The 17,551-nt window shown below is 43.7% G+C and overlaps 1 protein-coding gene across 2 annotated transcripts in view; it reads right to left on the bottom strand.

Moving 5' to 3' along the window:
* Positions 1–13,863, bottom strand: part of TARS3 (threonyl-tRNA synthetase 3) — a 72,124-nt gene extending 58,261 nt beyond the window's left edge. The window contains exons 1-4 of one of the 2 annotated variants that reach the window (XM_081831547.1): positions 13,454–13,863; positions 12,417–12,482; positions 11,582–11,778; positions 4,957–5,080 (exon numbers count right to left, since the gene is read on the bottom strand). In XM_081831547.1, the coding sequence (XP_081687673.1) occupies positions 4,957–5,080; positions 11,582–11,778; positions 12,417–12,482; positions 13,454–13,771 (705 nt within the window). In that variant the 5' untranslated portion in view covers positions 13,772–13,863. The remainder of the gene's footprint in view (positions 1–4,956; positions 5,081–11,581; positions 11,779–12,416; positions 12,483–13,453) is intronic. The other variant, XM_081831546.1, reaches the window with a different exon arrangement.
* Between the last annotated feature and the right edge of the window lie 3,688 nt (positions 13,864–17,551).

The following is a 17,551-nucleotide window of genomic DNA, read 5'->3' as shown; positions in this document are numbered from 1 at the left end:
GGGCTCCCTGCTCCGCGGGAGGCCTGCTTCTCCCTCTGCCTCTCTCTCTCTCTGTCTCTTATGAATAAATAAATAAAATCTTAAAAAAAAAAAAAAAAGAAAAGAAAAGAAACACTTCGGGCGCCTGGGTGGCTCAGTCGTTAAGCGTCTGCCTTCGGCTCAGGTCATGATCCCAGAGTCCTGGGATCGAGTCCCACATCGGGCTCCCTGCTCCGCGGGAGGCCTGCTTCTCCCTCTCCCACTCCCCCTGCTTGTGTTCCTGCTCTCGCTATCTCTCTCTCTGTCAAATAAATAAAAAAAGAAAAGAAAAGAAACGCTTCAATGCCCACGTCAAAGAGAACACTTTCTGAGCGCTCCTGGCAATTACACCAGGACCACAAGCTGGGTTCTAGTGTAAACTGCTGTCTTGAGTCGCAGCTAAAGCACAGCTCCGAAACCACATCCTTCCAAGTCCATCTTCACTCGCAGAGAGGTTGTCTGTCAAAGCCTCAACCATCCGCTTGGAAGGCTGAGCGGAGGAGTCGCGCGGCAGCCCGGCTCAGCCCAGAGTGGAGGAAAGCCAAGGGTGACAGACACCGGTTTCCTTCCTTTCTCTCCAGGGACAGCCTCGAAGCCGAACACTGAGGGCCAAAGTAGTTTGCGTCTACATGGCAGTCTCCGCAGGTTGAACAGCTTTTGACAAGATGGCCCTGGAGGGAGACGAGTGTGGCCTGGGAATGTGGCCTGAGAGCCCCGGGCAGCACCCACATGAGTTTATTTACCACCATCCAAGGGCCGCTCATCAGGTCTACAAGGTCGGAAAGTTTGGTCTTGAATCTGGTTTTGAATTCGCAAGGAATCAGTGGTTTACGGATAAACTAAAACTAACCGAAGTTGGGGCGCCTGGGTGGCTCAGATGGTTAAGCGTCTGCCTTCGGCTCAGGTCATGGTCCCGGGGTCCTAGGATCGAGTCCCGCATCGGGCTCCCTGCTCCTTGGGAGCCTGCTTCTCATTCTGCTTCTCTCTCTCTCTCTCTCTCTGTCTCTGTCTCTCATGGATAAATAAATAAAATCTTTAAAAAAAAAAACAAAAAACTAACCGAAGTCACCAAATAAATATAGGTGCTGAAGAAGCAAGACAACAGAGTCCCCTGGCAGCACTTTCCTTCCCTTATCAAATAGGAAACGTTACAATGAGAAAGCTGTTTGACAAATAAAATCAATCGGAACAGAGGGAGGCTGGCTGGCTGAGCAGGCTACGTGTAATCCAAACCCGCAGCATTAGGCTGGGATAGGACCTGCCAACGGCCCCAGAGTGTCGGTCCCTTTGCTTCGGATGGTGCCAGGAGGGCAGGCCAACATGAACCCAAGTCTCTTCTTTGGTGCTCTGTCCACACCTAGATATTTGTTGAGCCAAACTCTGTGTTAGGTGTTGGGGATACAACAGTGAACAAAAAGGAGTCACCGGCCTCCTGCAGTTTGCAGCGCAGCATGGGAGAGACTGGCATAAACAAACTAGTAAGTGCATAATCACAAGACGAGAAGAAGATTTAAAAAGAGATGAACAGGGCACTGGAATGAAGAGTAACAGTGAAGGCTCCACCTTCACAGAGAGTCAGGAACATGTAAGGGGAAAGCAGGGTAGCCTGAGAAAGGCTGCAGAGAGAAGAATGGGCCAGCAGCCATGCAGGCCTTGGGCCGGGGGAGGAGGGAAGCTGAGTTTTATTCTAAATGCAGTGAGATGCAGTGAAGGGCTTTAAGCAGAAAAAATTTCAATTTACCTTTTAAAACACCATTTGGTAGCAGTACAGGAATGGATTTGAGGGGAATAGGACAGCAGGTGGGCAGTTTCTTGGGTTGTGCTATAATAACACCATCATGGACTCTTGGACAGTGGCAGTGGAGATGGGGAGAAGTGGGCAGATTCAAGATACATCGGGAAAGTAACGGCTTACCAATTAATTCGAGCCTGGAGCTGGGAGAGCAGGCTGTAATCACACACAACCTCTGAGACTCTAGGTTGAGCAGTTAGGCATGTCGTGGAGGTGTACACTGAGATAGGGCTAAAATCAAGAGTTCCACCATGGACATACTCAGGATTTCTGTACGATCTCTGGATGGAGATAGTGCATGGCCAGCAGTGTACACAAGACTGAGACGTGTCTAGCCACAGACAGAAGAACTGACAGCGGACAGTTAATAGAACCGCTTGGAATGGGAATCTAAAGACAGACGGTGCCATGACTGAGCACCGAGGAAGTCTTCACTCTGCGGGCAGATGAAGAAGAAAAAGCCAGCAAAGGAGACTGAGAAAGAACCGATGGTGGGAATGAAACCAGAAAAGCAGTGGCACCATAAAGGACCTTAAAAGAAGGGCGTGGTTCATTGTCACTGCTGAGAGAATCCAGAGGATGGGGGAAGTGGCCATTGAAATGGGGGGTGAAGCCCGACTCATGCCCTGATGTACTGGAAGAGACCCCTGAGCTGCACTAAAAGCACAGAACTAGCAGCTTTGGTTCTTATGTAAATCTGCTTTTCTGGTTCACACCTCTAAGTACCACCAAGTACCTTGTGTTTTCTTGAGCATGAAATCATAGCTGCACATCACTGGTTTCCCTGGGACTTCCCCCAAAGATTTAAAGTAGAATAATATCTACCCACATATATTCTTTTAGTGGACAATACGCTTACAAAAGGAAATACCATTAGACATGTTTTAAACTTGCAAGCTGTATCATTTTATAAAATGCCCGTTTCTGTTGTGTATATTTATCGGCTTTATGTGAATATTCTTCCTGTCATTTTCTATATGAACTTATCTAAAGGGCAGAGGGTGTTTCTTCTGTATGTTACGTTATGCTCTAACTATTCTTATAAATAGAATCATCTTTTACAATATAAAGGAGTCTTGAACTTTTCCATAAAGCAAAAAATGCTTTTAAAAAATCATTAATTTCTCATTTTTTTAGATCTGGGTTTTCAAGATTCGTTTTTCTCTAGGGTTTCTTTTTCATGGATATGTGCTAAATATTCATAAGTTGGTTTATGTTCAGTATCTTACTACGTTTATAGCAACAGGAAAATAAATTCCAGGAACAACAACAAAAAAAATCTTTGTTACTAAATTACATTAAAAGAAGCATCAAGATCTTGGAAAAGTTACTTCACCATTCTGAGCTCTGGTTACTTCATCTGTAAAACAGGGATTAAAACATACATGTGTGCTAGGGTAACTGGGAACTCAAGGGGCCAGGGTCACTTGGTAAATGTTTGGTAAATAAACATTTGGTAAATGTTTTTGCCTATTATCATTTTCATCAATAACCACACATACTTATGGTAACCCTACAATCCGATGTCCGATACCATGTTATGAGCATGGCAAGCAGAGGGGCCTGCTGGTTCGGCACTCTAGAAAGATTTCCAATGATAACAAATGTTTTCTTTTTCATGAGGTCACTGAATGCAAGGAGAGAAGAATCTCAAAGACGCCCACATCTCCATGGAACATTAAAGTTGGTAGTTCTTCCATCCCCTACCACCCCAGTACCTGGCAGATTAAAGAAGTTCAACAGCCAACTATGTAAAAAGAGTCTCAGGAGCAACACCTGCAGATAAACCAAGAGCCTGCCAGTGTGGGAAAATGCAAGGCTTTCAGGCAGGATCTGGGCCCTTAGTTGAGGATCAAAACTAATTGCCCCACCAGCTATCATGGTGGCTCTTGGTTCCAGCCCCTATTGGACTTTCTCCAGAAACTGACACTATCCGAAACCTCTAGTTGTTTGTTTCCTTGTTTACTACCTCCTCCCACTGGCTGTAAACTCTTAAAACTCTTGGAAGTGGGAGTCTCCATGCTTTGTCCACTGTAGCCCTACAGTGTCTTTATGTGCCTCCAGGGCCTTAGATGCTGGTCAGTTGACTGAAGGAATTTATAAAATTTTAAAGTCTAGGGATGAAATCTGGGATGAAGTTAAGTGACAGCTGTTAACAACTCATGAGAAAAACTAAGTAATACATATATGCTATGTATTTCTTCTAAAAATTGCTCTTTCCAGATCACTTTTAAATGTGATTTTATTAATATTGTATTATTTAGCTACTGAATTGTTATACCTCACATATTTCACACAGAAAAGTAATTATAATATGCTTCTTATAAGTTTGGGTTAATAAATCAAGAAATTTAGCCTAAGTTTCAAGATTAATATAACCTAAACTAATCACAGGTTAGGTTTTAGGTGGACAGTGGGCCACATGAAAGGAAAACTGCAAAGTTAAGGTAACGATGCATATCAGAGACCTACATAAAAATCTGGTATCTATTTTACAGAATATTACATTAATAACTATTTAAAAGATATCTGAGTTTTGATAATGTTTTCCAATTCTCCTACACATATTATATTATAAAGTAGACCCATTTTTAAGAATCTATTAAAATTCACTTGGAATATACATTGATTTTATAATAAAGCATTATAGCTTAAAGAAATAATTATTTTAAAAAATGATAAATAGGGGGGCGCCTGGGTGGCTCAGTTGGTTAAGCGACTGCCTTCGGCTCAGGTCATGATCCTGGAGTCCCAGGATCGAGTCCCGCATCAGGCTCCCTGCTCAGCAGGGAGTCTGCTTCTCCCTCTGACCTTCCTCCTTCTCATGCTCTCTCTCATTCTCTCTCTCTCAAATAAATAAATAAAATCTTTAAAAAAAAAAAAATGATAAATAGGGGCTTCTTTAAAAGCTGATATATATTTGTACATATGAGTTTCCATAGAAACTCATGAAATACTTACTAAACACCAATAAACAAATTTTAAATCTTAGGAGGTGAAACTCATGAAATACTAAACACCAATAAATTTTAAATCTTAGAAGGTTACAAAACTCATCATTCTTGACTTCAATATGTGTCTTTGTACATAATATTGTTTACAGTACAATTACTCAAAGTTTCATTGATTGGTTTTTAAATACTTACAGCTTGAGCTTCCTCATTATCAAACGTAAGCAGCTCTAGAGTGGAATCCCCTTCCAATGGACGGTCCAAGTCCCATAATTCACCATTTACTTTGGCTACAACCGTGCTTTCAGCCAGCTCTGGACTAGGAAGAGAAAAGTCACTTGGGAGTTAACCTTATCACATGCTACAATGATTCATTAAAACAAAAGATTAGAATACTTTCCAGGGTTGTTTTTTTTTTTTAAGTGAATAGAAAGTACAAATGTAAACTAACAGAGCAGATTTTTTTTTATTTCGTACATTTATTTTAGATACAAAAGTAGTATACATCCACTGTAAACAACCACCACCACCACACTTGGAAAACAGAGAAAACACAAAGAATAAAATAAAACTCACATCTAAATCTTACCACCCTGAAAATAACTACTCCTAGCATTTTAGTACGTGTCTTTCTAGTCTTTTTCTACATCCACCCCTCCTTCTGTCTCTCTCTCTCACTGCCCCCCACACACATTTATTGTTGTTCGAAAATTATTGACAAAAATAACACATTAAGAACCTGGAAAGCACAGGAAAGCAAAGGAAAAAAAAAAAAAAAACACGCTCAATCCCACCACCCAGAGATTACTTGTTAACATTTTGTTCTACGTCCCTCCACATTTTTTGATAAATATATACACCACAATAAAAATCTAATAATAGTACCATTCTGTATATGTTATCTGGTAACGTACTTTTTAAACTTTGTAAGTCACACGTTTTCCCTGACAATAGACAGACTTGAAAAACACACTAGTAATTAGTTGCAGAAGAAACAAGACTTGCTTACTAAGCCCTCTCTGGCTGGGCATTTTGGTTATTTCTTTGTGGGGGTTTTTTGCTTTGTTTTGTTTTGGGACAAATAACACTGCAGTGAACATTCTTGAACACACATCTTCGTGTCCAATCATTTTCTCTGGAAAAATTCAAGAAGTAAAACTGCTGGGTCAAGGGAAATATGCTTTAATGGCATCTGTTGGAATATACTGCCAAATTTTCCGACCAGGAAAGGTGCAAGAATACCTTTTCTCTTTCCCCTCATAATGTCAGGTACTATGAAACCACGTCCTCTTTCCAATATGATGTTTTAACTTGCATTTCTGTGAGTAACTTGAGCTTCGGTACAGTGCTGTGGTTAAGAGCACCTGCTCTGGGTTTGAACACTGAACAATTTACTCTAAGCCTCGGCTCTCTCATCTGTAAAATGGGGATTTACAGGACCTTCCTCATCCATTTATTCTAAGGATTAAATAAGGCATACTCACAATAAAAACTTCCTAATAAATGCTAGCTACTGTTATTAATGAAGCAGAATTTTATTTTCACTTTTACTGGCTGTGTAGACTGCTAAGGGTTCTTCAAATCCATTCTCTCCTTCTTGTACAGGAGTTTGCAGCCTTCCTTGCAGCCAGATGTGGCCATGTGACTAGGTTTGGAAGCAATGGATACAAGCAGAAGTGGCCTGTAGCACTTCTGCATCTCAGCCTTAAGACAACAGAGAGCCCTTCTCCATCCCCTCTGCGCATCCTGCACACCACAGCGCATGTGCGCTGTTCCCCCCCGACCATGCAGACAAGCGCAACACTGGACATACATACAGATGGTCCCGCAACCAAACGGAAGGAATTCAGGTCTCCAGATACTTATGAAGAAGAGTGCTGTCCTGCCGAGTCGGCCCCCCGCACCTCCAGACTGCTACCGGAGAGAGACTCCGATCATATTTACGCCACTGAATTTTTTGTTGAAGCAGCTTAGCCTGTATCTTAACTAATACAAAAAAGTAAGGACCTGGAGGTGAGTAACAAAATCAAAACACGTCACACTGGCTTAGCAAACGGGCAGCAAGATGTGGCCAACACCCCTTGTCGTGGCATCATTCTGTATTTGATAAGTATCAAATACTGATAGATACGTGATTAAATAGTTGAGATCATATTTGGTAAAGCCTGAAAGCAAACGAATGCGCTTACAATGCTTGTAGCATATAAGGAAGCAGGCATAAAAAGGCAGAATGTTGGTAAACGCTGGACAGCTACTGCAGCTTTTGCAAAATACCACCAGACCCAGCTCCGCGCGGGTGAGAATTATACGGTTTGCAGGCAGAAGATGGAAGGCACAGGACTTTGCCAAGAGAGGCTCTGCCTGTGGCCTGTAATCCAAACTGACTAAGAGTCCAGAAATGTGAGGCTGTGCCAGATTGGAGAAACAGTCATTTGTCCCAAACAGCAGGAGAGACAGGCACGGACAGCGCTTCTCAAAGGCCAACGTCAAGACTGACAATAGGGGCCAGGCCCACTGCAGGGATCAGAGTAAGGGTGTTGCCCTCCCACAGCCTGTTGCTTCATATGACTTCAGGCCATTAAACTGAGGGACAGAGGAATGAGCCAAGCACAAAAGCCAGGAAAAAAAGGGGTGAGAAGTCTCTCTCTAGAATTCTTAGATGATGGAATTGTCTAGATGATGGACAACTAGGAACCTCCCCAAGAGCAAAACCAGGGCCTCCGGGGGACTGTGGACCAGAAAACAAAGGGTGGCCAGATGGGCTGACCCAAGCACTGCCCACTGCCAGGCTGTGGGCCTCCCGATCGCTGCCAGCAGAATCTGATGGCTTCTGTCCACTACCGGATGCCCTACTGCTCCTTCTTCTTTTTTCCAAATACACTTCAATCATGTTGGCCTCGTGTGTATTCCACCACTGTATGTATACACATGTGGGGTGGGCAGCCCTGTCTATCAGCTTATTTGTTGCTAGAGTGTAAGGGGCCAGCCTAACGAACGGGGTGTTCTGCACATCACTTGGAAATCCCACACTTTCAGCTGTTGGGACCCACAGCTGTCTCGCCTGGGGAGCGACCAAGTGTGCAGGATGATGAAAAAGGGATCTCAGATTTCTGGATGTCACAGGGACACACTGTGGCAGACGCTGTCCCCTAAACCATGCTTTCCCTCTTCCACGGGAAGAATGCTTTAGCTGGACATGTGGCTGGCCAGCAGAAGCGACATTTCCATTCTCTCTTACTGCTAGGGGTGGCCAGGTGACTAAAGGTGAGCTAATAGGATGTAAGAGGAAATCAGAGTGTGCCATTGTGGGGTCTGGCCCTCAAAGCATTACTGTTCCTCAGCTGTCTTCCCCCTGCCTGCAAGCAAGTCCGTGAGTCCATGAACTTAGCTTCCACCCCTAAACACGGACGAACTGTGACCTAGGAGATGGCAGATCAACAAAACAGAAGGAACCCAGGTCCATAAATGACTGCATGGACCAGGGATGTCCACTAGCCTGGACTGGTCATCTCTGGACTGCCATATGAGAGAACGTGAGGTCTACCTTATTCAAGCAATGGCCGTCGGGGGAGATCTCTTAAGATAGCAGTGTAGCCTAACTCAGTGGTTCTCAAACTTGAACTTGCATCAGAAACTCCTGGCGGGGCTTACAAACACAGAGACTAATTATTCAAGAGGTATGGAGCAGGACCCAAGAATTTGCTCTCCTAAGTTCCCAGGTAATGCTCATGCTGTTGGTTTGGGGACCACACTCTGTGAACAATTCTTTCATGAACTACTACGAACTGTCCTTTGCCCCGTTTTTCTACAGGGGTCTTTTCTTTTTTTTAAAGATTTTATTTATTTATTTGACATAGAGAGTATGCACACACAAGCAGAGGGAAGCTGCAGAGGGACAGGGAGAGGCAGACTCCCCATTGAGCAGTGAGCCCCACCTCTACAGGGGTATTTCCTTAGGACAAATGGCTATGTATAGAATTACTGGGTCCAAGGTTAGGGTTTGCATGTTTTTAAGGCTTTAAAAGTTTGAAAGAGACTAGACCTATTTATCCACCCTCCAGCAGTGCCATTTCCCCAAGACTGTATCAATATTAACTGCTATGCATAAACCTTGGTCAAATCGAGAACACATAATTTTCATTTATACTTCTAAGATAATCTGTTCCTCTCTTGAAGTTTTCATCTTTTTCCTATTAATTTTAAAAACACTTAGAGAGCAATCATTAGTTTTATATGGTACATTTTTTTACATCTGTCATTTCCTGTTTTACATGTCATTTTTACACATTGCCATTTTTCTTAAGCATTTTATTTTGTGTGCCGTTTGAATTTATCCATCTTTTCCTTAATGATTTCCACATTACATGTTATGCTTAGACTCCCCCAGAGCAGGAATAATCATCTATGCAATCAATTCTCAGTAACCCAAGAGAATAGGCAGTATAATTTAATAAAACTATTAATTTCTCACTTATTTTATATCCAGCCACCTCACTGAACCCTTACTTATTCAAACAGTTTTCCAGTTAATACTATTCTCTAATTCACTTTTTTTTTTAAGTAGGAGCCCAACAACAGAGCCCCACTCACAACCCTGAGATCAAGACCTGAGCTGAGATCAAGAGCCTGTCGTCCCACCAACTGCGCCACGCAGGTGCCCCTCTCTAATTCGCCTTGGAGCTCCCCCCTTTTTATAACTGCCTGAGTTGAATTCTTAGTCTGTTTCTTCTTCTTTCTCATTAGAAAAACCTTTGACACTACAAATCTGTTTCTGATCACTACTTTGGCCCTATTCCACAGATTTCTGATATATATTCTCCTCATTAAAGTATTTTCTAAAAATCCTGTGGTTTTTATTTTCTTTTACCTGAGTTATTTTGAAGTGTTTATTTTTGTAATTTTCAAGTTTTATTTTGTTTTGTCTTGCTGTCATTTAATGTTTACTGAGTTCATAACGGATTTCATTTTACCTACAGAATATGTGAACTGTACTTCCACATGTAATTAAGGTTCTGAGGAGCCAAAAACCCAACCACAGGTGCTGAGATATCTCTGTCTGTAGACCACAGAGACTGGTGAGCAACCACTAAGTCCCCCTCACAGTGTTATTATTCAGACACATATAACCCTAATGTTTACCTATGTGATCGGTCCAAAACCGGTCCAAAGACAGGTTAAAGCCTACCACTCCTGAGTGTCTTTAATTTTGTATTTCTGATCTGATGCTACATCATTTAACTCCTAAAGTTCTGTGACAAATAGTCATTGTGGATTACACTGTTTGTCTATTTTTGAAATAAGCCTCCCATTTGATGATTTAAGCCCTGAATTCTGGTGTCTTGAAGTAATACTATGATCCCGGCTCTCCTTCTTAACAGGTTTGCCTGATATGCCCGCTTTGCTCATCTTTTGGTTTAGGCTAACTTTACTTTTTAGACGCTCCTACAATCCCACTATCATGAAATTTGATTGTACGATCTGTAAGCTGGTACCCTGTGGAAATGCAGATTATTAAAGGTATAATGAAGAACCTGTCCTATAATCCAGTAACTTTGCTTCCCAAGTTCGAACAGGATTCTTCCGTGCAGAACCAGTCTCTAATATGCCAACATGCAAACTGACTCGCCATGAAGAAACATAATTTATTTTTGCCTCAAAGCCCGTTTTTTCCCAAGCACATCTAATCATCTCTCTCCTGGAAAACATGGGAATAGGTTGGGAGAGGCCGTTAGAGTGCAAGATATGATGGGATGGAAAAATATATATATAATTTTAATCATAGTTTTCCAAGGAAATCTGAAGATTTCAACTGTTGAAAAAGCTTGCTTTTTAAATAGTAAAAGTATTATTTAGTTATTAACTATAATAGTAAAAGTTTATTTAGTTATTAACTTATGGCAGTCTTGAGCTATAGCTTCCATAGGATTATATTTAATGCTAGGAATTAACATTGGTCAAAATAACATAACTTCACTAATGTATCTAATTTCTAGGAAAGTCAAAGTATTTATTCCAGGGTTGATAATAGCTCTAACACATACACCTTCAATCTATAATAAGTTGCTTTGTACATTTCTAGAGGCACTTTAATTTTCAGAGTATTTTTCATATGCAGTATTTTATTTAATTTTTACAACCTCATTAGGTAAATGGGAAAAGCAGTATTATTCCACAGAGATAAAAAGAAACAGGCTTGAAAACCTTCAGGGATCTGCCCAACGTGGTTCAAAGAACCACCCATGGTTATTTACTGGTGGGACGATGACTTGACTTGGAGTCAAGTCCAGCAAAGGATCAGTAAAATCCCATGGAAATACTTTGATGATGTACAAAGTCAATGTAAAGTGACCTGTCAAGGATTACACATTTTCCTCTACTATATATTTTTCTTAGAACTTTAAAACATGGCAGGGGGGAGCGCCTGGATGGCTCGGTTAATTAAGCGTCTGCCTTTGGCTCGGGTCATAATCTCAGGGTCCTGGGATCGAGCCCCACATCAGGCTCTCTGCTCAGCGAGAGCCTGCTTCTCCTGCTCCTTGCTGCTTCCCCTGTTTGTACTCTCTCTCTCTGTCAAATAAATAAATAAAATCTTAAAAAAAAAAAAAACTTTAAAATACATTTTAAAGAAGAAGAGATTTTATTCTGGTATTCAACTACTTATTTAAATGCCCTATTTCGAAGCCAGAGGGAAAAAATTAATGATATTTAACTTATTCAAATAAGAAAAAAAAAATATTTTCACAGTCCCCAGGGAACACACTGTCACCAAGCTCTGGCACAATACTACATAATGAATATCTTCTCCAAACTATGGTTTTACCTAATTTCAGTGGCCACTTGATAAGGTGTTGTTTTCCAGACTTCCCCTTCCATGGTTTTCCCACCAGCCACTCTCACTGTGATCACATTGCTTGTATTCCCCTTTTTGTCAGTAACAGCAAATAAGAGCTGATGGTCTTGCTTCAATATTTCAAACAGCTTCAATCTTTCCTTCACAAAATCTGGTCGATTTGTCACCTGAAAGTCATTAGAATATAAGAAGGTTAACATACACAGCCCACTTTTTTCTACCTGCTCACCCTGCAGTAAGGCTCACCCCAGGTCATTTCCAACTCTCCTGCCAGTCACTTCCCACCTCCTTCTTAGGTCTTAGGGTCCAGCTCAAAGCCCACCTCTTCTAACTACCATATCTCCCTCCACCATATGTTTAACACTCGTCTATGCACAGTCGCACAATTCAGCACCTACCCATATACCATCCTACTTCGTTCTCTGTTGTCTTTCCTGTTTGTCTGATCTCAACCAGACTGATTCCTCCGCGGCCAGGTTTTCCTCTTTTGCTCCTGCCAAGTGTTTATCCTCAAAACCCACTCTGGTTTGTTTTCATGATTGATATGGTAGCTAATTTCCTTAACACAAAAGTAAAGCTCTGCTATCTCAACTTAAATAGACAAAGAAGCACTTAAAGAGAGCTGTGTGGCTAGCTCAGCTCGAAGTTAAGACATCTTGTAGCTAAAGCTTGCAAGGTTTTGAATATACTACTAGTGTTGTAATTTAATTAGTAACTATGTTTTAATTTAATCTGGGCAATTAACTGTATCAGCATGTTTAAATTACAGGTAGTATTTTACATTATTTCCATAGCAACAACTCACCTCCCTCTCAGGCCTGCTATCCTCCTTCACTTCAGTGTTCTTTTCTTGGGTTTGACTGGAAGGAGGCTGAGAAATAAAGGTAAGTTATAAATAACTCATACCAATGACGAGAAAGAGGAACACATCGGAAACAGAGGAGAGAGCAGTCAGCAAGTGTCCCACGTTGGAGCCTGGGCTTCCCTGACCACCACCTCAACTCTAGATGAGCAACTCACTTTCTGGGGTTCCATCCTTCCTGTCTGTGCATTTTCACACATTCTTGCTAAGTACATTTAACATATTTTGCTCTCTAAAGTTTTTTCCCCTAAACTTTAAACATAATGTCACTGGAAAATGGTAGTGTAGCTGCCGCCGCACTGTAGATACACTATTTTAGGAAGATGTTGCCAGTGTACCACAGTTACCCTTGGTAAAGAACTCAAGAACACCCCACAGTCTGAGAACGCTTTTAAACTTCAGAAAACGTATTATGTTACACGATGATAATCTGTCCTTCAATGAGCCAAAATATTAAAACACTCTATTAAATAATAACGCTAAATATACAGATCTCAACAAGTGAACAACAACAAAAGCCCCCAAAACCACCTGTCGTAAACAGCTCAGAACCAGCCATTCATTAGACGAAATGGATGAGTTTACTTTCGTAGCTGTTGGTCTTCCTGCTAAGAATAGTGAGTTTTAAACACTCCAGCATTTTTTTTTTTCAAACAAAGGAAGATGCTATTTCTGCTACTGAAGAAAATATGTGGCAATTTACTGGAAGAGCTGAGAAATGACACCATTAAGTCAGTCTGGCGACTGCTGGAAATACAGGGCTCCAAGGGGTGTCCAGGCCCCTCACTGGTTCCCCAGGCCGTAGCAGGTGCACAGGGCAGCGCTCCGCCAGGCGCCGGTCCAGCAGCGCGCCGCGGCCGCAGCCGTCCTTCCGGCGGGACCACCGCCACCCGTGCACCACGCAGCCCGCGGCGCCGCCCGCCCGGGGCTCTAGGCGGCACCCGCCCCCGTTCCCCGCAGCGAGCCCGCCGCCCCGTTACCTGCGCGCCGGCAGCCGCGCGCCCGGCCTCCTCCTGCGCCGCCGCTGCCTGCGCCCCGCTCTCCAGCGGCGCCTGCTGGCTCAGCTCCTCGGCGAGGCACAGCCGCAGGCGGTAGAGGCGGTGGCGCAGGTCGCGGTTCTCCGCCCTGAGCTGCGCCACCTCCCGCGTCAGGCACGGCCCCTCGGCCTGGCCGCGGTCGGGCGCGTTCAGCTGCTCGTCCCTCAGGCGCTGGACCTCCGCCCACAGCCAGCGGATGTCCTCCTCCTGCCGCTCCAGGCGTGAAGCCACGGCCTCGGCTGCCAGGGCTTCCGCCGCCATGGCGGCCGGCTCCCCAAGCCACCGACGCCACTCCGGTGGCAGCCGCTGCGGTGCGGGCAGTGGCGGCGGCCGGGCTATAGAGACCGAGGGGAGGCGGGGCGTCGTGGACAGGCGGGGCGACGAGGAGAGAGGGGCGGGGCTCACTGCAGGGCGGGGACTATAGGAGCCGCGGGGAGGCGGACTAACGGGGAGAGGCGGGGCGACGAGAAGAGGAGGGGCGGGGCTCACCGCAGGCTGGGACCCTAGAAACCGCGGGGAGGCGGGGCGAGGAGAAGAGGCGGGGCAACAGAGAAGGGCTGAGGAGGCACACTGCAGGGCGGGGATTATACTCTGGAGCCTCGGGGAGGCGGGGGGAGGGGGGAGGCGGGATAAGGGGGAGGCGGGGCAGGGGGCGACTGCAGGGGTGGGGCTGAGGCTGGGCACGCTGCCGGGGTGCAGCAGGGGTCAGGGCGTGGGGAGTGGCGTGGGGCCTGAACAGGCAGACCGTGCCTTTAGGGCTAGCCATGAATATCACCGTGAGCTGGTTGAAACGCAAAGTGTCCAAAATCTTGGGAAGGTTAACATCTCCCTTCCCAGCGTGGCTCTGTCTTTCCTCTCGCGAATTCTAGCAGTCACCATCCTTCCAACTTGCAGCTAGGTTCTGAGAAGTGACTATTGAGAGTCCACCATCTTTGGCTTTCATGCCAAAGCTGACCAAGTGCAGAGGCCGCTGGGCCAAGGCACAGAAGATCTCTAAGAAAATTTAAAGCTGACGGGCAATTGCTAGCTCCTCACTCCAGGTTAAGGCAAATGCCGCAGACATCCCTGTATACCACATAACTGTGAGCATGAACCTTCCTGTAATAGGAACACAAATTGATTTTTATTAACATTCTTAGGGCTTAGAATGTGGCAAACGCTGGTTTAAGCTCTTTATAAATACTAACTCCTCTAATATTTATAGCAAAAAGTACTCTTATTATGTCCGGTAAATTAATGATAAACTGAAGCACAGAGAGGCTAAGCAACTTCACCAAGGTCACACAGCCACTGCATGACAGAGCTGAGATTCAAACTCAGATAATCTGATGCCAGCGTCTATGTGCTTAACACTATGGTGCCTTTCAACATTGGTGAAATTGAATTGAACACGTCATATGATGAGAAAGAGGTAATAAATGCCCTCAGAATTCCAAAATGGGAGAGCTTAGTTGGACTGATGAAGTTACATAGAGAGCAATTGCTCTGGAAAATAAAGGCTGGCAGTTATTAGAAAGGTAGAGAGGCGAATGAATGCCACTCTGGGAGCAGATCCGTATTCCAGGGGCTGAGGGGGGCAGCTAATTGGAGTAAGCTAACTGGAATCACAAACAGCTCCCAGGAGGAAGTTCCGTAACGTATGGCACTGAAACCACTGTTTTATTCCCTTCCCTGGTAAGCTTCCGGACAGAGTTACACAGACTCATTGTCTGCACACTCTTCCCAGTCACTTCTCAACCCGCTGCCATCTGGTTTCTGCTCCTCCCATTCTGCCACGACTCATGTATTGTCAAATTCTATGGCCCGGCGTAGCCCCCTCCCCAGCCCCCGAAGTTTTCTCAGGCTCCGTTGTAATTTGTCTCTCTTCAGCCTCCACCTACAGTCCTCAGGCGACCAGTGATCTGCTGTCTGTCGCTACAGATTAGTTTGCATTTTCTACAGTTTTCTATAAACAGAATCATATACCATGTACTGTTTTTTTTGGCTCCTTTCATTCAGCCTAATTTTGAGATCTATCCATGTCTTTGGGTGTATCTGTTGTTCATTCCCTCATCCATCCCTGGTAATATTCCATTATATGGCTATACCACAATTTGTTTATCCATTTATCTGTTGTTGGACATTTGGGTTGTTTCCAGGTTCTGGCTAGGATTTACCTGATGGTGAGCTCATCAGGTTACTGTGGTTATTTCCCCAGTTTCAGAAAGCAGGATTTGAACAGACATATTCAGCAACTGGCAGAATATCCACAGTGGTTCCCTAACCCATGGACTTAAAGCTATTCTGGTAGGAAAGACCAAGTGGAAGCCATTAGAACTTTCTCGACCATGGAAAATAGTAAACCAAAAGCAATACTATAGTCCTGGAGGAATTGCAGAGATTACTGCCACCCTCAATGACTTGAAAGATGCAGCGTGGTGATTCTCACGACACCTCCATTTATCTCCCCTGTTTGGCCTATAGGGAAGGCAAATGGATGAAGAATTACAGTGGATCGTCATAAATTTAATTAGATAGCGACTCTAGTAGCAGCTGCTCTTCCAGATATGCTCTCATTGGTGGAGTGTATCAGCATCCTCTCTGGCACCTTATATGCAGCTATTGATCTGGCTAATGCTTTCACTTTATGCCTATTAGTTAAAGGCCCTCAAAAGCAGTTTTCATTCAGTTGCCAAGACAAGCAATACATTCATCGTTTCACCCTAGGACTCTCTAGCTTTACGTCATAATCTAGTCCACAAGGACTTTGATTGCTGCTCCATTTCAAAGACATCATGCCAATGTCCTGTCGTGAATAATATCCTGCTGATTCTACTTGGTGAGCAGGAAATAGCAAACACAGTTGACCCTTAAACAATACGGGGGTTAGGGACACCTATGCCCTGTGCAGTCAAAAATCTGCATATAACTTTTGACTCCCCAAAAACTTAACTATGAACAACAGAAGTCTTGAGTTGACCGGAAGCCTTACCAATAATGTTGAGTCAATTAACACATATTCTGTATGTTATATGTATTATGTGCTATATTCTTACAAAAAAGTAAGCTAGAAAAAAGAAAATGTTAAGAAAATCATAAGGAAGAGAAAATACACTTTCAGTACTCTACTGTATTTATTTAAAAAAAAATCCACATATAAGTGGACCCATGCACCCAACACCCAAACCTGTATTGTCAAGGGTCAACTACGCTATAGTCACCTTGAGAAGGCACGTGAAAGATTTGGGAGGAAAATAAATCCTAAAATTAAAAATTGCAGGAAACTGCCGTTCAGTGAAACTTTTAAGGGCCCAGTAGGTCAGGGCATCTAGAGATGTCATTTCCAGAGTGAAAGAAAAGTTTCTGAATCTTGACTTGTCTCACTAAGAGGCACAATGCCTAGGGGTCCTTTTTGGATTTTGGAGACAACATACACCTCATTTGAGCACATATGTTACTCTGACTCAATTACTGTTCCACTCAAAAGACTAGTTTTGGGGCGCCTGGGTGGCTCAGATGGTTAGGCGTCTGCCTTCGGCTCAGGTCATGATCCCAGGGTCCTGGGATCGAGTCCTGCATCGGGCTCTCTGCTCCTTGGGAGCCTGCTTCTCCCTCTGCCTCTCTCTCTCTCTGTCTCTCATGAATAAATAAATAAAAATCTTAAAAAAAAAAAAAAAAGACTAGTTTTGAGTAGGAGTGAGAGCAGAAGGCTCTAAATAGGTCAAGCTGCTGTGCAAGCTCTTTTATCCATGGGCCACAATGATGCAACAGATTTGATGGTGCTTGAAATGTCCATTATAGGTAAGAGTAATATATGTAACCTTTGATGGAACTTATAAGGAAATCAGAGTCATAGTCCTTTAGGAGTGGGGAAAAAAACATGTCATTTTTTATTTCTGAGAAGCAACTCTGGTTTGCTCCTGGACCACAGTGGAGACTGATTTCTTTTTTTTTTTTTTTTAAGATTTTATTTATTTATTTGACAGAGCGAGACAAAGAGAGAGAAGGAACACAAGCAGGGGGAGTGGGAGAGGGAGAAGCAGGCTTCCTGCTGAGCAGGGA

The sequence above is a fragment of the Leptonychotes weddellii genome, chromosome 9 (genome assembly GCF_054177405.1).
Source record: "Leptonychotes weddellii isolate Sample4059 chromosome 9, ASM5417740v2, whole genome shotgun sequence".
Taxonomy (NCBI): Eukaryota; Metazoa; Chordata; class Mammalia; order Carnivora; family Phocidae; genus Leptonychotes; species Leptonychotes weddellii.
Note: the sequence above shows the minus strand (reverse complement) of the source record. Positions and strands in the feature narration are given on the sequence as shown.